Here is a 25,702-nt window from a genome sequence, read left to right on the forward strand (position 1 = left end):
AGTCATTTTGTGGTCGACCAAAACAGAAAGCGGAGGTGGAAACTTAATATTACAGGCATCGAGATCCACAATAAAATCTCTTCTCCCTTCAGTAAGTTTGGAGCAGTTAAAAAGCAAGCGTTCGACATTTTGAACTCCACCCACGCTGCAAGAGCACAGATCAGTGTCCGATAATCCAAATTTCTTGAGATAGTAATGAAAATTACCGTGGCCAGTAAGAAATTTTGTTAAGTGAAAATCACTGAAGAAATGCTTGTTTTTTAACCTTTGAGAAATTGTGGGGAAAAATAATTTAGTTAAAGAGGCAGTTGATGACTTCTGGTACAGCTCATTCCATAAAAGAATGGTCTTTTTTGTGATTCTCATTGCGAATGTGAGACTTGGGGATGCTAGTTTTATAAGAGAGTGTAAATATCATAAAAAATAATTTGTAACTTATAAATTATATTAATATATTTACACAAAAAATGTAAATATCACTATTTAGTCTATGGTACTATTACAAACTTTTGAAATGGGATCTTAAAAAACAGAATGCATCAATTGTACTGTCATTAAGCCTGGAACGTAATTTTGTGCAAAAATTACCAGCTGTCGAAAACGCTCTTTCGGCATCTAAGCTAGTTGGTGGTGGTACTGTTAGCAATGCACGATATACTTTTTCCAAGTATTTACCTCTAAATCCCTCATCTTCAAAGAAATAGATTTCTCGGCGGATAATTTTGAATATAGCTGATTTCTGTATTGTATTTTGGTTTGTTGATTTTTTTTTATTTATCGCTAATTCTAATTTTTGTTTAAGAGACAATTCCTTTTACAATCGACATTAGGGTCATCATAATCTTCGATAACTGTACCGAATTCTTCTAATTCCATGAATAGGTTTGTGGGTAAAAAATTTTAAGAAAATTTACTATAAATTTGATCAGATTTTAATTGGTTTGTCTCTTTTCTTCTTTTTCATTTTCATTTTTAAAAGCATTATATTTATGTAAATACCGTAAGACATTTTCTATTTCGGTATGCATTTCGTCTGTGAGATTTTTCAATGAATTAAATATATAGTTCTTCAGATAGTGATGCGTGCTGTTCTTTCAGTTTATTGTTGCATTAGCTGTTAATAAATTAGAATTTCTCCGACACAATGCCTCAACAGCCAGTTTTATTGAAAGTAGAGCTGATACAGTTCTGGATTTTAAGTCGAATTCACTATCTGAAAAATTAATTTGTTGCTTTTAGTCGATTATTGCTTTTTGGAATGGATTTCCAGGTTTCAAAAATCGTTCCATCATTAGGAGCAAACTGTTCCAACGTGTTTTAGAATCTAACATTAACATATATTCTGTTTTATTTTCAGTTAGTATATATTTTTGTAATACGGCATTTTTTGTAGGGGAACGTTTAAATATCTTAACAATTTTTCGAACTTTATAAACTATAGGAAGCAATTATTGATGGGTTAATATTTCATCCTCGTTAGCAATGTCTTCTTCAAAATTACATTGTCATTATCTTCATCGTCAATATCACTCTCACTCTCTTCAAAGTCGGAATCCGAAATTTCTATATCCATAGTATTTGGATTCTTCTGTTCTATATTTTTTGGTATAATACCTATATTACTCCTAATTGAATTCCATGAGCATTGCACAACTGCTGATTTGCACCATTCCAACTTTTTCATAACTGTTGCCCCATCAGTCGTTATGGATACAACATCTTCTTTCAGGGATAATGCATGTTTCGGTAATTTAGCTTTAAGCACTTCCACACATTTTTCGGCTGGCATACTTCCCAAGACATGTGTCCTATATCCCTTTTTTTTTTCTGAATGAAAGCGTGGAGGGTTTTACAATCCGTTCTGAAACAGTATTTTATCACTTCTCTTTATTGTACAATACAACTTTGTATTCACAGTATAATTAATTTCGCCCGTTAGGGACACATAAAAACAAAAACATATACTATTTGCTATGTTGGCTATACCTGAACATATAGTGGAGACAATTTTAAAAAATGCTAGTAAATACCGAAAAAACGGTATTTAAACTTGTGAATACCGGTATTACAAAATTGTACAAAGGGCTCAAAATACCGGTATTCGGTATCCCGGTATTGCAATCCCTAGCTAGAATGACCTCGGACATGTGAAAAACAGACACTAATTCCTCTTGCTTTAAGCTCGTAAAGAGTGATTTGAAAATTCACTACAATTTTGTTGCAGGAATTCGTCTGGATTTGGACTCAGATTTTTGGCGAGAAAGTTACTTTTTAATCAATCGAAAATTAACAACTCAATTAACCGGAATAAATAGTAGCCTATGTCATATTCCAGACTATAATCTACCTCTGTGCTAAATTTCATCCAATTCCGTTCAGCAGTTCTGACGTGATTGACTAACAAACATCCATCCATCCAAACTTTCACATTTATAATGGTAATATAGATTACTCGCATACTATATTCTAAATGTGTTCATTTTATTTCATATTTATTATGTGTGTAATTTGCTTACAACTCTTGCTTCTAGCTTGTCTCTTTTCATACGAAGGGATATATACGCTCAACTTCCATTTTGTTTACTGGCAAAAATTTGTGCATCACTCAAAAATCTATTTCCTCCTATTATAATTTTTTCCCCTTATCTAGAGGGGAGAGGACATGTATTGTGTATGCAAAAACATAAATCTTTTTGCATGAATCAGTCTTTTATCTTGCTTGCATTGCTAATAAAAAAACAACGACTTAAAATCAGTTACCAAAGTGATTCGTTTAGACTTGAGAGATATCCGAGTTGTGTTCAAACGCTGTTCTTAAATCTTCGAAAAGTAAAAACATTTCATCTGTGGATAATAGTTTGCTTAAGTAACTTAGGACATCAGGTTCGGAGAAAATATTAAAAAGAATGTTTATATGTTGTTGTTGTTTTTTAACATAAGGATAAAATGGTGATGAAAAAGTAAAATTATTTAAATATATATGTAACTTTTAAAGAAAAAGCATATTTTGACCTACATTATAACATTTATTTACAAAAACTAGAATTGTTCTAGAAAAAGAATTTTTTTTTTTTTACAGTTTTTCATTTTTGTTTGTTATATTACAAGCGTAACATATGTTAGAGTGTAACTAACTTTATCTCAGAATTATATTAAAAAAATAAAATTTTTGTGAGTAATACATGATATTATCTATGAAATTTCGGATTTTTTTTCTCGACAATATTTACATTAAACAATTATAAATCTACTTCTAGAGCTTGAATGCTTTGAGGAATCGTGTATCAAATCCGTTACCATTTTGCTCCAATGTTTCGCGAAATAATCACAATCAATCCATTTGCTGTCATACTAATAAGATTTATGGTTAAAAATGACTGTCTATAAATTTTCTGATTTTTTTCATGTCTATATGTTCATGAAATAATATTAGTAAAATGCTATAATGGAGGATCGTTAGCAGCAACATCATTGATAAAGTTTTGGTACTTTTCAAATACACTTTTTTATTTTATCACTATCTGATTATACATTCACATTAATTAATAATAAAAAAGTAAATATGTGATGGCAGAAATATCTGTGGAAGGAATCGTAAAGCTATTTTAATTTGATCTAAAACAATCCAAAACTTTAGGGAATGCCTAAATGTTCTGTTTGGCTACCCACTAGAATATTTTTTATTTTGTTTGAAACTTAAAGATACGTTAGATGAATTTGCTCTTTTGTATGAGAATGTTGATATTTAATAAAATATATTATGTAGCTTTTTAATAAAACAGATATTAACCGTTATATCATATAAAAAGTGAGTTCACAGACTACACCAAATGATAAGATATACACATTTTAATATTTTTTTAGTTTAAAATGCCAAGAAGTTCGTTTCAAATTACATTAATAAAATTGTACTTAGATTAGGGATTTACAATTTCTTTGAGCATTTAAGAAACAACTTATAATCATATTCACTTCATGCCTTAACAAATGAACTATACATCAATAAATATTCTTTTAAGAAAAAAGAATCTCAGATACAAATCAAATACTTAAAACATATTTTGTGTCGTTTTAGACATATACTAGATTTATAAAATAATTCATGCAGTACCAAAAATAAAAGTATGATAAGAAAGTAAAAAATTCACAAATATTTTCAAATGTAATGTAACTTTTGTAATGTAAAATTTTTTGAAAATGTTTGACTTATATATATATAAATGAATAAATACAGTTAGAAGATGATAAAAATATTCTGCTGAAAACAGTCAGTCAGATAGATTGTCTTCAAGATTTCTCACAACAATTCGATATATTATGTCTTTTGATCTCATCCAGCTGTAAGAGTTGTTGAAGACAAAGATATCTGAAAAATAAAATCATTTGTAAGTGAAATTACAAGTAAACGTCAGAAAAGGAAACATACTGCTCATTTTAATTATATTAAACTAGTGATTTTTTTTCAAATTTTCTTAATTTCATATTTTATTACTACTTTGCAGGAAAATGAAACTTGCTCAGTTTTTCAGAATTTTAAGTTATAATATATTTTTTTAAAAAAGCAATTTTTTTTTAATTAGATAGAATCTGATAAAAATTGAGTTATCAAATTTATCATAACAAAATAATAAATTTTTGTTATGATAAATTTTGTATACTGATTTTCTTCTTGTCCTTCAGTTATAATGTTTTGTCAATAGTTTGGATTTAAATAGTAAGCCTGTTTAGAAACTACAGAAAAGCGACTAAAAATCCTTGATCCCTTTTGGTGAAGTGTTTTATGTGAAATTATATCAAATAATTGAAGAAAGTGTGTCTTTTTTCCCAATACGAGGATACATGGATTATATTAAAATGAAACGAAATTGACGATTCCTTATTCAATTTAACGATTCTTTTCCAGTTCAATTTACATTTTTATTTCATTTTGGAATCATCTTAGAAAACTGTAAAATTTTATAAAAAGTTTTGGAAATTGAGTACAGATTTATCAAAATATTTGCCGCTTCAGTATAAAAAATTAATAATAAAATTATTTATTCCTTAAATTTATTATGGAGATCTTTCTTAGTTAAAAATAGTGTGTCTTACATGATTGATGCTTGTAAAGCAAAAATGCGACGATTATTACTCATTCAAAAAAAGCATTTCAAAAAATCATCTACTTCATATTATTCATTGGAATACGATTTCTTTACAAATTGTCAATTATTTATCCAAAAACTTCGTTTCGGTGAAAAAGTTTTTGTGTCCCAGAATCATAAAATGGATTGTTATCTTCCATGAGTTCATGATAAGTTATCTGTGATGCTTTTTTTTCACTTAATTCTTTCATTGTTTCATTTTTTCTGTTCAATTCTATTTCAATTGTTTCTTCGGGTCTATCTCCGAAAGTCTTTCTATCGTTTACGTTTATATATCATCCTGAACGTTAATTCATTCACATTTTTTTTTTGTCGATTCCTAATTATACTTTGAAACGAAAGAATTTCTTTACGGATAATCGTTGAGTGCCCACATTTAAATTAAGAAATAAAAAGAAATGAGAATGGAAATAATTTAAATAACTTCAGTTTCTTCGGGATACAAAATCGTTATACCAACTAAATTACGAGAGCCAGATTTTACATAGGAATGGAAAATACCGAGGAATCGAACTAATAAATCTTAATGAAGAATTATCACTTCTCACCAAAATATAAACTTTTTGCCTATATGCATTACACCGTTACTTTTCAAAGACACATTGTATATTGTAATTACAATAAGAAAAAGCAAATCTTGATAAAAATTTAATAACTTTTTAGTATACGTAATAGGAGGGCGCGGTGGCCTAGTGGTAAGGTCTCGGCATCAGAACCGGAGGATTTCAGGTTCGTAACCCGATTCCACCGAAGCACCATCATCTAAAGGGGTCTGTTGCACGTTAAATCCGTCATGACCAAACGTCCTCCCACTGGTGTGGAGAGGGGGGTGCAAGCTCAGGTGTCGTCCTCGTCATCTGAACATGGTTCAAAATTACGAGGTCCGTCTCAAAATAGCCCTAGTGTTGCTTTAAACGGGACGTTAATATAATTAAACCAAACTAAACTAAGTATACGTAATATAGAGAAAGTATAATAATTGTCAAAAAATTTGAACTCGAGATTTTGAGGAATCTTCACATTTTAGACTTCCCTGAGTTCGAAAAACACCTTTTTGGAAAATGTCCGACTGTCTATCCGTCTGTGACAAAAATAACCCATAATAAACGCATGGAGCTAGGTGGTTGAAATTTGGCATACCGTCATTACACCAAATTTGCAGTTATATTTCAAATTTTGAGTAAAATCTGTTCAGAGATAATTTGTCAGTCCAGTTTTCACAATATAAGTTTGTAGCGAATTGGTATGAGTCAGGATATGGGACCTTGTGGTTCGCAGTCCAGTAACTTAACCAGGTTGCAGAAGCTTACGCTCATGTAGCGTAGTTGTTAACTGGATTATATGCTATTCACCACAAGTTAATATGATAACTACAAAACGAAGAGAGCTAAATAGGCAAAATACAGTTCGCAGGTTTAACATCTACAGTGTAGAAATCTATCAAATTTTGAGCCAAATCCAACCACGAGTTGATTGTAAGTTGGCATGTACTTTGAGAAACATGTAAAAATGATAATTTAAAAACGAAACAACTTAAATATATCAAATTTAGAATGCAATTTTGGGACTAGAAATGCAGTGTTGTGTCAAATTTGAGTTTTAATCGGTTGTGTAAAACTCCTCTAAAACAGAGAGAAAATAACGCATGCCAAGGATTGGTCGCCAAAACGCTTGTCAAGGATGACACGATAAATTCAGTAAAAATGCTATTCACGCCAAAGTTTAGAATTTTTTAACTATTGTATGCCAAGGGGCGTACAATAAATATGTTCAAACGTTATCTGGGTTAACATTTTTATAAGAATATATGCTAGAAAGTGAAGGAGAGACCACACTCTCTGTTTTTAAAAAATATATATTAGAAATAAAGTGATCAAATGGCTTCTCATTGTAGTGATAGACACCTAATTGTGATTCACTAGAAAACAAAAGTAACAGCGCAAAATTTAGTAGGTTTGTGCTCCTAGACAAAAACGTGATTTATTAATATAGAGTAATCTTTGTAAACAATTATGTACAAAAATACATTCATTAATATAATTTACTTACAAGTGCCAGCTTTGTCTGCTCTATAAGTTCCTGTTTCTGTAAATTCTTCTTCATCTACTTTTTTCACAGGTATTATGGGAAATCTGTTACCAGCCCGATCTTGAAAATACAATCCAAATTCTATATCTCGATACTGAATTTCAAATTCCCATTCTATCACCAAACCAGCTTCGTTAATGGGCATTTGTACTTCTTCTGTGGACATCCTTGCTACATTGAGTTTGTGCACGTTGACCTTGTTTTTAAAGTCTTTACTACATTTGTTTTTGAAGTATTTAGCTGGTATTATTCCAGCATGGTTTACCTTGCGAAAATATACAGAAAAGAATCTTATTAGTTTATCATTTAATATAATATCTTGATTTATACTGAGATTGGACATTATTTAGTATCAAGTTTGAATAACAGACAGATAAAATAAAAATTGGCATCGTGAAAGATAGATGAATAATTTAACAATAATAAACTAGCATAGAAATATTATCATTAAAGTAAATATTGAAATTATATTTTAATGCACATTTTTTTTTTTTTTTTTTTTGATACTGCTACTCATTTTTCTATTCTATGGATTTTGTATAAAATCTTTTAGCTCTTATACATATCTGTAATACATATATTCATTCCAGTTTTATCCGAATTTTTCTCAATGTCATAGTTCTATTTTATTCCACGATCGTCAGTTATTAATAATCTAGCATATGTGCAATTATCATATCATAGATTTTTGTAGTTTATTTTTAAAAAACGGTTTAGAAAAGCTTTGAAAAATTATGTACAACATTATTCCAATGCCACTAACTTTAACAATTTCCTTCTTTACAGAAAAACTTCATTTTGTTTTAACTTTTTGAAAATGATTATTCCATAGGTTTTATATGCAAATATTTTTTCATCAGTGCTTTTCAATATATTTTATTATTCCATGTCTTATTAAACAAAAGGTATGCTTTTTCTTTTGGTTGTAATAATAGGAATGGATGATCGATAAATAGTTTAACGTTTTCAAACTATTCTTTGCACTATTAAAATTACGAATCACCTTTGATGTCCGGCAGTTTGGTGGAAATATTGGTTCTGCTTGTTTTCAATTAAATATCTTATGCCAAACTTAAGGTTCAAAATCACCAGAGAAAATATCTTTAAGCATTGAGTTAGGGCAGATGTGTAAGCCGTTTTATTTAAATAAGTTTACACTCAATCTACATAAATTATCCTAATAAAATCTATAATTGGTTATATACGTAAATTATCTCAATTACATTGTCCATGTAGAGCTATTTTCATCTATTGTCTAAATTTCGTGATGTTATATATTCGTTTTTCTTATCCCTCTTGTAAATCACACTAATTTTTAAATAAAATCTCTTTTAACATTCAATAATGGAATAAAAATAACATCATCAAATATTTGACGAAACATTGAAAATAATTTAATTTTATTTCAATAATGGAATCTATTAAAATTTATGCAAAGTATGTTTTTTAAAATTACCAGTATTCAGGAAAAATTTGCAAAACAATTACATTTTTATAACTAAAATACGTAATTTTTAATTCTGAAATAATGCGAAAAACAGTTCGCTAGCTGTAGTGGAAAACATTAAAATTTCTCTTAATTTTTTTAATTAAAATTTCAAAAAAGTTCTCCAAGAGACACATTTTTTTCTTCAAATGCCAATGTCAAATTTGATAGCTCTAGGTCAAACGGTCCATTTTATAAAACAACGAGACACAAATATTCGATTTTGTTATTAGTACCGATATATATAATAATTAATATGGTGATGTATGAATGTATACTAATATGTATAGTAATCTCTTATTGAAACTTATTTAGTTGAAATGCCTGGATCTTTTTTTGAAATATTAAAAGTGAAATTTAGGTTATAATTCAATACTTTAAAATTTCATTACATTATTTAAAAGTCTTTCGTGTTTTAAATTAAATAATTATATTTTAAAAACTTAAATGGAACTTATAGATATAAGCTTAAATGCTTAAAACATCGAATAATTATTTATCAATTTAAGACATTAAAAATAAAATTTTTATATTCTCTATTAGATATGTAGGGCAATTGCTGTTCTTAATTTTTTCTTATTCAATTCGAAATATTCTGAATAAACATTTTATTAATTGTAAGATAGTTATAAAACTGAAATTACAATTTTTATGTTCTCTACATAATTTCAAACTTTCAAAAAAAAAATTCTTTTTCAACTTTCGTTCACTACTACCTTGTGCCATTGCAAATATTTTAATGATGACTTTTCAAGGTTTAATTAAATGTTTTTATCTTTTACTAAAAAAAATTTCAACTGCGCATGCTAGATAATAGTTATTATTTGACTCGCGAAAGTATATCATTTAGTCTGACATTATTTTTCAGAACTTTCAATGCCCTATAAAGTAAGTAATAAATTTTCAGATCATTGTATTATTAATACAATGATTCCTTCTACAAATAGTTTATTCTTATTATATATTATTCACTTAATGCATTGTATTTTGTTATTTCATAGTTTTGTTGTTATATTAAGAATTCAAGCAAACTTTTTAACCATATAGAATATCATGCACATACGTGCGTGCACATGAAAATGGATGGCTGTACTTACAAATGATTTACAAAGAGGATTTCCATCAGGATCTGTTCTGTTTCCTCCTAAAAATGCTGGTAATTGTTCTCCGTCTATTATTTTTAGCAGCTTATCTTGAAAATCTACGAGAAATTTAATTAAGATTATAAATTAAGAATACATATTAGCTTACTTTTCTAATTTATTTCAGTTTTTACAAATCACTATTTATGATTAAAAACTAAAATTATTCAAATTTTGAGATATTTTTAATCCAATATACCCAGTAAAATCATGGTATAAAAGTATGAATCCATATTATTTTTCCATATTTATGCTAATATTCCTAATTTAAATGGCAAATAATCAATTGACAGTAAAGAAATATTTTGGGAGTTCGGTAATTTTTTATTTATACTCTCCCCCAAAAATCGTCAAAAAATGCAAACCTTCGCCAACTATCTTGATATATCATTTATAACGGAGCATGATGATTTTGGCGTAAACTGACATTCGCCAAATAAATTCGGAAATGTTACCATCTTGGTGTAATTTGATAATCGCAAAGTTTGCCTGAGGTCGCAAAATTAAAAGACGCATCAAAGATTATAATCCTTCTTAATAAGTTACTATCTCACAGATTTACAGGGACAGTGGCGGTATGATGATAGAATTTGATTTCGGTATTGAAAGATCATAGATATGAAGCTCGATTTCATCGTATTCATGGCATATGTGACCCTAGTGAATCTCATATCTATTCTCTTCAGTCAAACGCACTTGAGTTGAAATGGTTTTAATTTTAAAATTGGTTGTTGTTTCAAGTATCAGCCTAATCTGTAGCCATAGCTCAAAATAATGAAAAATCCTTTAGAAAGTAATAATGGAACATTATCAAAGAAAAAATTCTCTTTAATAGACTGATTAAATATTTCTAAAAACTATCTTGTTGAATTTTATTCAGGGTTTTGACATTCTCTATGTCTTAAACAATCAAGTGTACAGTAGCTATACGTTTCAGCATTTTAAAAATAAAATTAAATACAGAGCATTTAAAAATTGATTTCAGCAACCATATTTTTAGAATCTATTTTTTTTAAAATATTGGATGATTTTAATAAAAAAAATTTAAGTTGGAAAAATTGATAGTAATTTTCTTTAGAAGACTACAAAATTGTGTTGCGTTTCAGAGAATGAGAGTTCGTATGCATTATTTTTTTAATCTCAAGACAGAGAAAGCATATTGAGCTGTCTTCAGGAATTGATCCTATGGCAAATTGCGCTTATTGCAGGATTCAGCTTACAGCAAATTGCGCTTGTTTCAGGAATTAGCTTATGATATGCAGATCTGAATTCTATACGTAGCGAAGTATTTGGGCATCTTTATAAAACTGCAAAAATTATTAACGTCTGAGTTAAAAGAACATATAAATAGATGGAGCAGAATTTTCTGAAAACAAATGACCACTTTAATTTCGGAAAAGCCGGATTGTTTTGATTGTTTCCTTATTGTTCCATAGAAAGCGTTCACCACAAAATGTGTATATATTTTCGTTATAATATAAAGTCACCGAATAAATCCAATCTTTTTAATAATATAATACAATTAAAATAATATAAATAAAATAAAAAGTAGAAATCTAACAGGAAGGGATACTTTATACTTAATAATTCTTTAATACATCAGTTGAATTAAAATGTTAAATAAGATTTTATACGGCGTTTTCATAAATAATACAATGTGTTATTCATATATTTATCATGACAGATATTTTTCAACATTACACAGAAACTCAAAATATAAAATAGATTAAATTAAAAAATATCTATATATTTAAGTTTAACGCAAAAGCTTGCCAATATTAGTTTAAAATGCATGCACAGTGAGAAACTGTAACGGATATTTCAATTCCAAAAAGGGTACCGAAATACATCGCTTAAAATTAAAAATATTTATAATTAATGGTTTAGTATTTATATTTGTACAAACAAGTAAAAATCAGTATACCTTTTTTGCAGATATGAACTTTCCGCAGTATACTTGCAACAATAAAGACTTTTATTATATTGTAGGCTATATAAAAATAAGGAGAAACTGAAAGAAAAATGAATAAAACTTATTATATGACTATTGTATATAAATTTCAGAAAAAAAATATCGTTGTTCTTAATATACTGATGCGTTCAATGATTGCTCCATAACTTTGGGTCAAATATTGAGACTTTTATGATCTATTATTGAAAGAATATCAGTGGATTAAGAAATTTTTTTTATGCAGAATAGAGTTCTCACAGGCAATAATTTTTTTATTTTTTTATTCTGGTCGCATTTATAGAAAGAAAAGAGCTTATTAGGATGAATCTTTTGTTCTTTAATATTCCTAGAGCAATCGATAAAGAAGATATTTTCATTAAAGTCCGCAAAATAAATTTTTAAAAATGCAAAATAAATTATTTATTTTAATAAATGTTTTTTTTTAAATTGATGCATAAAGAATAAAAAGTTATTTCTAGGAAAGTTTCTTTCTGAATAAAGAACGTTGTCGTAAGCCACAGATATACTTCAAGGAATGGGACATAAAATCTTCATACTTGATCTAATATTATGGAGCATGTTCTTAAACCCATCAGTGTTAATTCTACGAATAATAATTCACAGAACATAAATGTTGCAGTAAATCAAAATCGAACAGCAATTTACCAAAGTTCAATGGAGTTTATAGTATTTGAATGTGCTTTACTTTTCATTATATACAACAGATTTATAAGTTAATTGATACAATGAGACCTCGTCTCCCACAGGATATTCGAAGACCTTAACTGATGTCTTTACAATAAGCAGTGTTAGATTTTCATGTTCATGAGTTTATTAGCAAATACGGAGAAAATAAAGTTAAGAAAAGAAGAAAAATTATTAAAATTTGATTCATTGCTGTTGAGGCGTGATAAAGTGTTATGTATTAAAAAATTGTTTCCTCCCTCTTTTACCTACAGCAATATTTCCATTTACTTCTGAAGAAAACTCTTTTTTCCCATTTCATTAGAACTACTGAGTTTTCTCATTTTCTGGAGGGTTTTGATTATTTTTCGTAAACATTGTTGTTACTGGACCTTTGAAATATCTTATCGTAAATCGTATTAAGGCAAAACATTTGTGCATGAAATCCTTTTTTCGATAAGACGATAATGAAAATAAAACCTGATTTTATAAAATTAATTTCATTTTCAATAAAAAAATTAAGACCAAAGCAACTTTATGATATTTTCTCAAATATTTCACTTTCATTTTGAGCAAAATATGTATTGTAGTTACAAAATTACAGTTTAAAGACCTTATGCTGAAATTATTTCTAACTATTATCCTTATTTCTCACTTCATATTCAAAATTTATAATTTTCAAATAAATGATAAATTTGTAAGAATAAATATTCGCGATTTAGGAGATTTCGAAAAATGCTTTCTTACCATTAATTATGTAAACTGCCTTTAATCTTTCAGGATAGTTATCTTGATACATTCTTGAAAGTATACTTGCATGTTCCATTGCTGAAAAATATTATATATATAATTAGCGCCTTTAAAAAGATTTTTTTGTAAAATATATTTTTAACATTTTTTTGTTAAATTATTTTAAATTTACATTAAGAATATTTTTTTTTACAATTTCAAAAATTATATAAATTACGAAAAATATGTTAAAACTTTCTAAAGCTTTAGCAGAGATTCATACTAGAATTGGAAGATCCGTTGGAAAAGAATTTGAGCTAATCCATCTATTTATAAATTTGCATCAGAATAAATAATAGATAACAATATGATCAATAATAGCGAGGTCATTCAATAAATTACATTTATATATATATATATATATATATATATATATATATACAGAGTGAGAAAGAGAGAGAGAGAGAGACAGATAATGCTTTATGAGTTCCCATTGAAATCTTTTAATTATTTAAAAAGCGGCATTGGGTTTTATCCTCCCATCAAAATTTAACAGAATTTATATTTGAATTTGCGTTGTCATTTCTTTTAAACCAGCATTTTCAACCATTTTCAAACCTACGTTTTATTTTTTGACATTTAGACTTTAATTGTTCATGACCGCCATTATATGCTTTTTGCAACATAGCCAGATCTGACCCTTGTGATATAAACCTCGAATAACCTTTACCTAACGTAACTATTTCTTTTCTCTTTAGGAATCTCTGCTTAGACTTTCAGATCCTACAGCGTCTCTTATTGACATTTTATTTAATCAAATTCATTAATTATTGGGCTTAGTCTATTTATTTTTTGAAAGAGCAACCACGACAATGTTGAAAACCCGTTCTATCATTGATAAAGAGTCAAATTGCTTCACTCTTTCGCTAAACTGATCTCTTTCCTAGTGATTTCTGGTTGTAGAGAATTTTAAGGAATAAGAGATAAAGAAAAAAAACTCAAAAATTCTCACGTCTAAAATCTAACATTTATTAGAGTATTTGTAAAATTTTTGCAGACTTAAGTATATCATCTACAAAACTCTGCTGGAAAAATTGCATCAGAAAATTGTGGGTAGCATATAATAGTAAGTAGACGCTTTTGGCGACTAGCTGCTTGAACGAGATTAGTGGTAGGTAAAAATTCCAATTAGATTTTTTTTTTTAAAGTTTTGTAGTAATGGTAGTCTCAGAAAAAAAATATGTCTCAAATAATTCATATATTGTAGAAGCTTTATACTATTTTATGCTATGCATTTAAAAAAAAAAATTATGTTTATATGTTTATAATCAAGTTACACCATATGAGAAAACAGTTGTGTTTATAAATGGAAGAATTTGTTACCTTAATTATAAAAAAAAGAGAAAAAGAAATTTAAAAAAACGTTAATTAAAGCATACCTTATACTGAGAACTTCACAAAATAGAAAAAAAGTAAGGCGTAAAAAATATCCCCACACCTTGATCAATTAGAATAGTGAAAAAATCAGGTAAAATGTAACTAGCAATAATGAAAACGATTTGAGTTTCATTTCAACAATGAAATGTATTGTTTTAAGATATATTTAAAACGTTTTTTTTAAAAAAATTAATTAAGAATAGGAAAAAAAATTATACGGCAAAATATTCTTTGCAATGAACAGATAATATTTTGAATTTTGAGATGATGTAAAAATAATTTTCATGGTGCAATTTTTACGAAAAATATCAAAATTTCCAACAAATTTTGACTAAGTATATTCTTATTAAAAAATTAATTTATTCCAGTGTTGTAATTATTCCATTCCCACACTTCAAAATGCGCACATTCCAAATGTGGTAGCTCTAGTTTTAATGGTCATCAATACACGCAGTCATTTCTGAAGACAGATTAGATGGTTACACTGATGCTAAAGCGCGATCTTTTGAAGAATTTTTGACTTAATTTTTAAAAAATACATTTTGAGTGTTTTGAAAGATCTGTTTAACAATTTTCATCTCATAATAGCCTGAACTGCGTTCTACAAAGACTAAATTAGAAGAAATTTAACTTGATAACCCTGTATATAATAAGAATATTATATTTTGGAAAAAGAAAAAAAATATATCATCTTGTTTATTTCACATAAAAGTTGGTGTCAACGTTTTTATGCATACGTTTTAGAATTGTGTTCTAACTAAACAACATTGGTTTCCTAAAAATTACTCTAAAATTCATGTGATTGAATGTGTTGGTTATTATCCACTAGTTCCCTTGGGTGATCAGCTGGTTTGTCGGAATTAATGCTCGCTAAAATTTTCCATAATATATTATGTAATTTAGTTTCTTAATAGAATAATATTTTTGGTTTCAAATTTCAATAGTTAAATGACACATATTATTATTGGCATGTTGTTCTGTTCATTGCACTATGTATTTCTAGAAAAGGGGTTTAAAATATTTTTTTAATTGATGAAAATTAGAAACTCAGTACACTGGTTAAAAAAATTGATGTAATTAAAAAATAATTCATTGAATTTTAAATTTATAGAAAATTCATTTTTGTACTGTAATATTTTCTGATGTTACAGTGGATAAACGTCAAAATTTATCAAAATTTTTAAATAATTAAAATTATTATTAAAATTTTTTAAAGTTTGTTTCGAGGTGCACATTTTTATTTTCCAATATAGATATGCCAAGTTTGGTAGTTATAGATCAAATATTTATCCTGAGGAGTGCCAACACATACGCACACACACACATAGACATTTATCTTTATTATTAGTAGTAATGCAATGAAATTTATGTTCAACAACGGAGAAAATTCGAAATCGATTATATTCTTTAAAAAAAACAATAATATCCTTACTTTTCATATCGGTTGCATCAGATAAGGTCATGTTTTTGAAATCCAATATATACACACTTCCAGGAAGTTCCCGACCAAGCTGTAAAATGTGTATATTATTAATGGCATACAATTTTATTCATAAATAATACATAAAATTTTATTTTTATAATCCTTAAATATTCTCTAAAATTTGAGTACGGATTTTGTTTAATTTTTATTTACTCTTCAGTGAAATGCCAATAAAAGTAAACACATAAACATTTTATCCTTCTTTAAACTACATTTCTGTATTGTTGATTTATCTTCCCTTTCATATTCAAGATAATATGTATACAAAAAAGGCTTATTTTATGATATAAGAAATCATACCTGCTGTTAATATTTTGGAAAAGTTTAATTCGTTTAATATTAGTTGGATAAAAAATTTAGAAATTAATATTGGTTCTTGAAAAATATATTCTAATCCCGATTTAATGATTCCATTCATTGTATTATTTATTACAAGATGTACACAAAAACATATAACTTAATTAAATGATTATCCGGGGATTTTGAATAGATTTAACAATATTTTCTAAAATATACATTATTTTTCTGTTTTACCTTTTCCCCCACGTAATATTACCATTCGTTTTAAAACATTATATAACCATACTTTGACGAACAGAAGAAATCGAGATTTTATATATATCAACATAAAATGTGTCCTAAATCACTCTGAAACATTAAACAGCTGTCAATGTTTTTTGCATGAGATCATATCTTAAAGATTATGAATTATCTGTGCATGATGTTTACAAGGACAGCGGCCCGTTTGATCTTAATTGAATAAACGTATAATAACATATTAAATGGAAATGTTTTGTCTTTCAAATGCGGCCACTCTTCTTTACTTCTTCCTCATATATTTTTAACTTTCAAAAGATTCAAAATTACTCGTTTCTCTGAAATGCTGTTTTTAAAAAGAATTTAAAAGAAAGAAGAGAAAAAAGAATGAAAGAATTAATTTTTAATTTTCATTTAGTTCAGGTCTGAAAAAAATTGGTCTGGTTATATACTTACTTTCCTGCTTTGCTGCTTCAGAACTTCCATTTCTTTTTCTTGAATATAAATAACATACTTCATGATCTCTGGAAAATTTGCAGATCTGCGTACACCTGAAAAGGTAGTTAATAAGGAGATTAAAATAATTATAAAAGATTATATATTATAAAATTATTATATTATACGCAAACTTGTAAACGAAAAGCCAATATTTAAAAGACATTTCTTCTAAAAAAATTTAAAAAATTATAGGAAAGGATGGAGATTTTCGTTAAAAGTTGCATAATGTGCATGATTTTTTATTTAATTCTCATCATATAATATATGTTACAGCCAATATGATATAATAGGGCCAATGCAACTGGTTATTATAAATAATAAAAGAAATGAATCGGTTTTCACATTAACAGTTATTATTTCTAATAATTGGGCAATAATAATAACCAATTGATCATAGTATATAAGATCCTGTTTTTAAGTTAAATTGTGGTAATAGACAAAAATTGAATAAAAATGGATTTTCATTTATTTCTAAATGATTATGATTCTGAATGTTTAATAATGGAATGGAATATTAACGCATAAACTATTTACTACAAAGAGAAGTGGATGCATAAAATATATATTAACAAAGATGTTTTTCCAATGGCCATTCCAGCACCAAATATTCAACATTGTTATTATGATATCTTCACGATAATATAATGTATTCCGAAAATCAAACAACATTGTGGAAATATGTTTAGTAAATATCCTGGGCTAATAAGGGATATTCATTCACTAGATGCTTGAATGAGTTCTTAAACTTTCCCCCGGATTAACTCTCCACTAGGAAATTAGATGGCGCTGTCGCTCTAGCAGATTCAAAAGCCAATAAAAGGTATTCAATGAGCTTACAAATGTGCAGTTTCGTAGCCACCAGAAATTTAAAAAAAGTAGGTAAATGATAGACTTTCTGCTATCTGCGTTTACGTCATTTTTTTCCCACCCAAATTAGGACAACAAAGCAATATATATATATATATATATATATATATATATATATATATATATATTCTTTTTATAAGATATATTTTATAAGATATATATATAAAAAGATTTATTTTCTTCCAATAGAATAAGTTCATTTCATTGTCCCTTTCTATTAGAACACTTGCGTTTTGTACCCAATGTATTACTTCAAATTCTTTAATACTGCATTGAGGAAATCAAGATTGCACTATCAGAATACAGAGGAAAAAAAACATATTCTTAATGAATAGGATAAAGAAATGCTTGCATTTTACAATTATTTCAGAGACATTTAGAGACCGCGGTGGCCTGGTGGTAAGGTCTCGGCCTCAAAACCGGAGGGTTTCAGGTTCGAGACCCGATTCCACCGAAGAACCGCCGTGCACGGGGGCCAGTTGCACGTTAAATCCGTCATGACCAAACGTCCTCCCGCTGGTGTGGTGTGGAGAATGGGTGCCAGCTCAGGTGACGTCCTCGTCATCTGACCGTGGTTCAAAATTACGAGGTCCGTCCTAAAATAGCCCTAGTGTTGCTTCAAACGGGACCTTAATATAACTAAACCAAACCATTCAGAGGCATTTATACTTTACTCTGCTTTGAAATGTATGAGATGAATTTCAAAAACAAAGAAAGATCTATCTATATTTGTTTCCCAAGATTTTGTTATGAAGTTCCAGCATCCATTTCGTTTCCGGTAGAAAACTGAATTTATTATTTTAATAATAATTTTGTAATAATCACATTTAAATTTGTATTCTAAGGGAATATATATTAAATAATATATATGAAATCATAATGTATTAAATTCAAGGTACAAAGTAATTTTTCAGTTTACCAGCGCGAACTAATTTGAATATTTCAAACATAAATTTATCAATGTATGTGAGATTTCACAATGGGAAAGCAGATGCTTTATCTTTGGAAGCATTTTAAATTCAAATCTATCGCACTCAGAACAGGAGTAAAATGATTATATTGCAATAAGGATAAAAAGATAATATTCTGTATCTTAACATTAGTTTATTTTCTGAAGTAAAGAGTAATATGAACTCAAAAATATTACAATAAGTATAATAAAAAGCAATATTAATTGATACCTTTTGCATCCATGTTACCAAAAGCGAAATATTTAACAGGACAATTCTCTTTGTCGAAGCCTATTAAATTTCCTGGAAAATATTTTGATAAAGCCTGAAACGAGTTTCATCATTTTATTAAAGGCATTTTCCAATAAAATTTATACTAGTTTCCAATAAAAACTAGTTTATTATATAGCGTTTAAAATTCCATATAATTCTCTTATTTTATTTATAACATACAAAAAAAACTGATTCAAAACAAACAAATTTCCAAAACAAAATTTTTAGATTTTTAACTACAACCTTTTAACGCTTTTGATACTATATGATATTATATGCTTATTTTAATCTGAAGCGATATTGCGCTAAAAAGTAAAATTTTTAAGCTAGATAGCTATCTGAAAATATATATTTCGAAACTTGAGCATATAAATGCTATTTAGAAACTAAATAATTATTAGTATATAAATTATTCTTACTTAAAAAAGCAATTTTAGAAATTTTATATTATAGAAAAGTAAGAAAAAAGTTAAAACTTTCCCTTTTTAATTCTTTTCTGTTGTAATCTTTGCTTGAGAGAAATTATTTCATAAATTTATCCTTGAGAGAATTTTCGAGTTTCAAAAATTTGTGAACATGAAAAAGTTTTTTTGTTGTTAGTAAGTAATAATTAGTAATGTTTTAATTTATGATTGCGATATTTTCATGAGAGTTAATTTGTAAAACACTGAAGCTGAAATAAGAGTAGAGATCTAAGGTTAGAGATATGCATTAAGAGAATTAAATTTCTTGTGGAATAAATTATATTGACTGAACATTTTGATAATTTAGACTGTTCAACCCACAGATCTTCCATTCTTAATTCCAAATTTATCACAAAAAATATCAAATTTGTCTAAATTATGAAGAACTGTATATACAATAAATACGACATTCACAACATATAATTATTCTGAAACACATTTTTTCAAAAAGATATCATTATTATTATACAGTTAAGAAAATAATTTTTAGAACAAATAGGTTTTTTTTTATTGTACTACCATTATACTTTTTTTTTATTTCTAAACACTAAAAATTTGTTCGTATTAATATATTAAATGTATTCAGCACCCAATAAAACAGAGAAGAAATTCAGAACAATCATAAATTTTCTGTTTACAGAGTGTAATTGTTTCTGAGATTAATTTGAAAAACAAGTGCTTACTTCATGTGGTATATAATCATGCAAAATTGTATCCACTGAATATTCTTTCCGCCATTGGATATGCTGAAAATAAAAATATCCAATATCATTGATAATTTCAGATATTATAATATATTAACCAATAGAAGTTCCCTTTTTTCGAACTTCTGTTTATTTGAGAATTTTTGCAATAATAACGATAAAATTAAGATATAATTAATAAAAAAGCAAGATTAATCACATAGATTGACTAATAAATTTAATCAAAGATATTTTAAATTATAACTGAAATATGGTTTCAGCAAAAATACTAAAATAAATTATCCTTTATCATGCTTATAGCTACTGAATTTTCTCAACTTTTCAATTAAATTCACGGTAAACTAAAAATATCCTTAAATATACAGAAATGCGATTTGAATAGTCTTACTTTTCTTAACATATCTTCTGCATGATCAATGTGGAAATCACGAGCTGTAAATATATAAGATACGTAATAAATAATCATGCAAAACGTATACAGAAATTGTGAATATTGCAATAATATTTTCTATCTAAATCTTTATATATTGCATTACTGTTAGGGAAGCACAGGATATTCAGAAAAAATTAACGTAATTTAAACGTAATTGAAAAATATAATATGTTTTGAATGTGAAAAAAGAGAGATTCTTATATCATAGTAACAATTTTTAGTTTACAATAAATTAGGATATTTTTGTCACATTTCGGTTTTCTTTCGATTGCTTTATGAGCTAACATTGCATAAAAATATTTGAAAACTATGAGAAACCATTAGTATCGACGGTTAGTTAACCAATTTGTAAAAATCTGATAATTTAGATAAAGATCAATTTATTTAAATTATAAAACTGTGTCAAATCTAATCGAAATCCCTAAAGACCATAAGAAAATATGATGTTTTAAATATTAAAATCCTTTACATATTAATATTTACTTTCTATTGCAAATAAAGATATACAAACATATTCAAAATATAAAATTCGAAAGTTTAAAATTCACAAACCACGAAGTATATATATAAAAAAAATGCTGATCAGTTATGTACACGATATTTTGCATATTCAATAAAGATTCATCATGCACATTTGAGAAGTAAAAGATTTTTTTGTCTTTAAGTCATTCGCACGATGATACAATTGCCTGAAAATAGTCGTCTTCATATAATCGAGTGAGAGTATTAAGCTTACGTTTTGAAGAACCATGCAATTAATCACACTTTCATGTACTTTATTTTTTCAAAATTCTGTTATAATTTTAGATTTTATAGTTTCTAAATGTTCTCTTATTATATCTATATTTAGTATTATATTTTATAGGCATTATTAGAAGTAATAAAATTTGGCGAGTATAAAAGCCTCTGCTGTATCAGTCTAATTTGTTTTGTCAATATGGGATTTTGTCCGATTGTTTGCAAACTACCCGCATATCCGCTTTGGATTGATGGGGTTTCTCTATCTTGGATATCATCAATTGCATGCGTCACGTTGACTATCAGATCATGTGCAGACGTCAGATGCATATGTAAAGGAAATACAAAATCAGATACATCTCTGCTGTTTTGGTCATTATTCTGATTGTTCTTTCAATTACGAGACCACCCTACAACAAATTTGATTTGCTGTAGAAGTATTTGGAAGGATTTAGTCTTTTCCCAACAAACATCTATAAAACCGAAAAATCTTTCATGAAAAGCATCAAGAATTTTTTCTAGTCTGCACAAGAAAGAAAGACTTATTCAAGGGTTTCATCTTCTCCATTACTCTAGAGTTCCAATACATGGAACACCTAAATTTTGTCTGAAATAACACACCTGTGCCTCCGTTTCCTATTTTTCTCCTTTTTTTTCGTGGAAAATGAACTAAGTTCAAGGAGAATTGTTTGGGAGGGTCACAATTATTGGAAATGGTCGACTCTTATTCTGGGTCTAAAGTTTTGTGATTCTTTTAAAAATCAGCAGCTCTGATCATCACTACTTAGAGTTGCATGGAGTTTTCTGCTATGTTTGTTCGCTAACGCTATAATAATTTAAACATTTTTTAATTATATATATATATATATATATATATATATATATATATATATATATATATATAGTAATGCGTTATACCATGAAAAAAAAAGTTAGTGTAAAGATTCGACGTGAGTCACCATGCATACACCTAAGTGATCTTTATTCAAAATGATTCAATGAAATAAGCAATATTAAATTCTTCCTAAATAATGACACAGTAAATTCGTATTACAGGGACAATGCTATAGGGTAATTTGTCTAAAAAATATTAGTGGTAATTCTATGTCATATTTATTGCGTATTGGATGAACATTAAGAGGATTATTTTGTCCATCTTAAAAGAAAGCATTTTAAATAAAGGTCAAAATTGTACTATAACAACATTTGGCATTTTCTACTACTCGCTTTTGGCAGTCAGCTTATTCAGAAGGGTTACTGGTTACATTTAATTTTAATTAACAAAAACTTTTAATTAACAACTTGGGCAATAGTGGTCCTTATAACAGAAAAATCAATCAATTAAATAACTTTTGCATAGCTGCATATTAAAAATAATTTTTCTTCCTTCTTTAAACAACGAAAAAAACCCATTAAATTAAATATTTCACGAAACAAAGAAAATAGTTCGAGCATGTTTTCATTGTTTGGTTTTAGTCTCTTCTATTATTGAAAATTCTGTAAAAAATATTTTTAAAAGATTTCAAAATTTAAAAAAAAAAAAAAATTGCACAGTATTCATTGATATTATGAAAAGGTTAATTTTCAAAATTTTATTATAATATAAAAATTATTTTTGTTTTGTAATTTTTTGGAAGTTAAGAATTTAAAAGTTTTAATCAATTAAAAATATTCTAAACCTACTGTTCTGTTCGGGTCTATATAACCCGAAATAAAATTTACACCTTTGTTAAAATATATAATACAGGGATATTTTCATGAAACTTCTTGACATCTTTGGTAAATAATATAAATATGTACTCCTAGAAGGATTTGGGTTTATTCGTATTTCGAGGGAATATTTTTCACTTTATACTAATGTATCGTTCTAATTAATATGACTCAATGCAAAAAAAATCGTTTATTTTTACTCATACATGTTAACTTTTGTTTGGGATAATTGAAAAGAAAAGAATAACAATAGTTTCTCTAATTTATCCGTTTTCGAAACCTGTTTTGTTGACGTATGTGTTTGGTCACATGACAAGAGAGCACGTGCAAGGTCCAAAATTTGATACGATTGGCAGGGGGACCAAACTCTGCTCTTATTGCAACATTTCTTTTTCTGCTGTATTTCACTTTCTGGTATACTGTAAAGGAGTTGCGTCTGTGAATGAAAGAGAAAAAAAATGGCGAATCGCAGAAATTTGAGTCACGCTGATATAGGTAAACTAATAGAAGCTTCTGACAGCGAAGAAGAAGTATCCGAATATGAAAGTCATACAAGTGATGAAATTGAGAGTGAAAGTTCTGACAACGATCTTGATACCGATATTCAACAAATGAACTATAAAGGGAGTATTCAGTCCAAGAATCGTGAAATAAAGTGGAAGTTGGATCCGCTGCCCACATTCTTCTCAATCAACAACTGCTATTTTTATAAAAACTACTCCGGAGGTCACAAGATATGCAACCGCAAGGATATCAGAGGCAAAAAGTGCATTTGAGGTAGTATTTAACTCTACAATTGAAAACAAAATCATATATATGACTAATATTGAAGGAGAAAAGTTTTATGAAAAAAAGTGGGAAAATATCGAAAGTAAAACTTTTCAAGCATATTATTTTTGTTAGCTGGTGTTTATAAATCATAGGGAGAATCAACAAAAAGCTTATGGAATATAGAAACTAGCAGAAATATATTTCGTGCGAGAAATTCACTCGAAACATCTTGAACCATATCGAGATTTATTCGCTTTGATAAGGAATTCACTCTTCAAGAAAGAAGAAATTTGGATAAATTGGTTGCAGTGCGTGATATCTGAGAAAATTGGATAAAAATTCTACCAAAATTATATTATCCGAATGAAAATATACTGTAGATGAACAATTAGTAGGATTTCGTGGTTGATGTCCTTTCAAACAGTTATACACCAAGTAAACCATCTAAATATGGAATTAAAATATAGACTTCACGTGATAGTAAAACTTCGTATGTACTGAATACACAAATTTACACTGGAAAAAAACAAGGGCCAAAGCCAGAGAAAAATCATCAGGGAATGCGAGTAGTGTGTGAGCTTTCTTATGGGTATTCGGGGCACAATATTACATATAATAATTTTTTCATAACTTAGGACATTATCTTCTAAAACAGAAAAGGACTATGCTTAGCAGCATAAGAAAAACTAAATCAGAACTTCCTGAAGAAATGCCAAACAAAGAAGTTCACAGCTCATTAGTTTATTTTACAGAAGACACAGCAGTTGTAAACTACATCCAAAAAAGGACAAGAATGTTTTTCTTATGAGCCTTTTGCATTATGACAAAGAAGTTAGCAATAGACTTGACGAAAAACCATTAATAACCTTAGCTTATAATTCAATTAAAGGGGCTGGGGATACTCTTAATCAACTTTTAAACATATACACTTGTCAAAACAAAGAACAAATACCTGGCCCATGATAGCATTCTATAACATGCTTGATACTTCTGCGTACAATGCATTTATTCTATGGACTTCAATATATAGTGAATGGAATGAAAACAAATGGACTAAACGAAGTCTATTTTTGGAAGAACTTGGAAAATAACTCATTTTTTTCACATTGAAGCAAATCCACTCCTACCAAGAAGTGAAGATTCAATAAAAATAGTGAAACAAATGCAGAGAAAAAGGGAAAACGTTACCATCAACTTCGAGAATCAACTTTGCTGAGAATACTCCATTATGTGTCAAACATACAAGGTGCAAGCTCTGTCCATAAAGCAATGAAAGCAAAACTAATATGTTATGCTGCAATTATAATAATCACATTTGAAAATCTCATATAAAATATTATTGTTCAAATTTTAAATAAAAGTAAGTTTCAATTTCGAATATTTTTCTATTATTTTTATAAATGCTTTATATTATTGTAAGCTCTTATTTCAAATAACTTTTTTTGTTATTTCTATAGCTGCTTTATATTATTAGATCCATTTTTAAATATTATTACTATTGTTTAAACTATTTCTCAAATGGCACCTGTCACTTCCTGCAAGAAAGGTTAGTTTTCTGAGTCTGGTCATATTGACCCGAACGCTACACACGTGAAATAAATACGAACAGAACA

At 27.8% G+C, this 25,702-nt stretch overlaps 1 protein-coding gene across 4 annotated transcripts in view; it reads right to left on the reverse strand.

Moving 5' to 3' along the window:
- Positions 1-3,865: 3,865 nt before the first annotated feature.
- The window catches only part of LOC129962064 (SEC14-like protein 2), a 49,006-nt gene continuing 27,169 nt past the window's right edge, over positions 3,866-25,702 (reverse strand). For 2 of the 4 annotated variants that reach the window (XM_056075774.1, XM_056075773.1), the window contains exons 4-13: positions 20,826-20,869; positions 20,417-20,479; positions 19,228-19,321; positions 17,138-17,232; positions 16,094-16,172; positions 13,243-13,323; positions 11,785-11,871; positions 9,816-9,919; positions 7,194-7,497; positions 3,867-4,366 (exon numbers count right to left, since the gene is read on the reverse strand). In XM_056075774.1, the coding sequence (XP_055931749.1) occupies positions 4,269-4,366; positions 7,194-7,497; positions 9,816-9,919; positions 11,785-11,871; positions 13,243-13,323; positions 16,094-16,172; positions 17,138-17,232; positions 19,228-19,321; positions 20,417-20,479; positions 20,826-20,869 (1,049 nt within the window). In that variant the 3' untranslated portion in view covers positions 3,867-4,268. Of the gene's footprint in view, positions 4,367-7,193; positions 7,498-9,815; positions 9,920-11,784; positions 11,872-13,242; positions 13,324-16,093; positions 16,173-17,137; positions 17,233-19,227; positions 19,322-20,416; positions 20,480-20,825; positions 20,870-25,702 lie in introns of all 4 variants that reach the window. The other 2 variants (XM_056075775.1, XM_056075772.1) reach the window with 2 other exon arrangements.

This window comes from Argiope bruennichi, chromosome 2 (assembly GCF_947563725.1).
Source record: "Argiope bruennichi chromosome 2, qqArgBrue1.1, whole genome shotgun sequence".
Classification (NCBI taxonomy): Eukaryota; Metazoa; Arthropoda; class Arachnida; order Araneae; family Araneidae; genus Argiope; species Argiope bruennichi.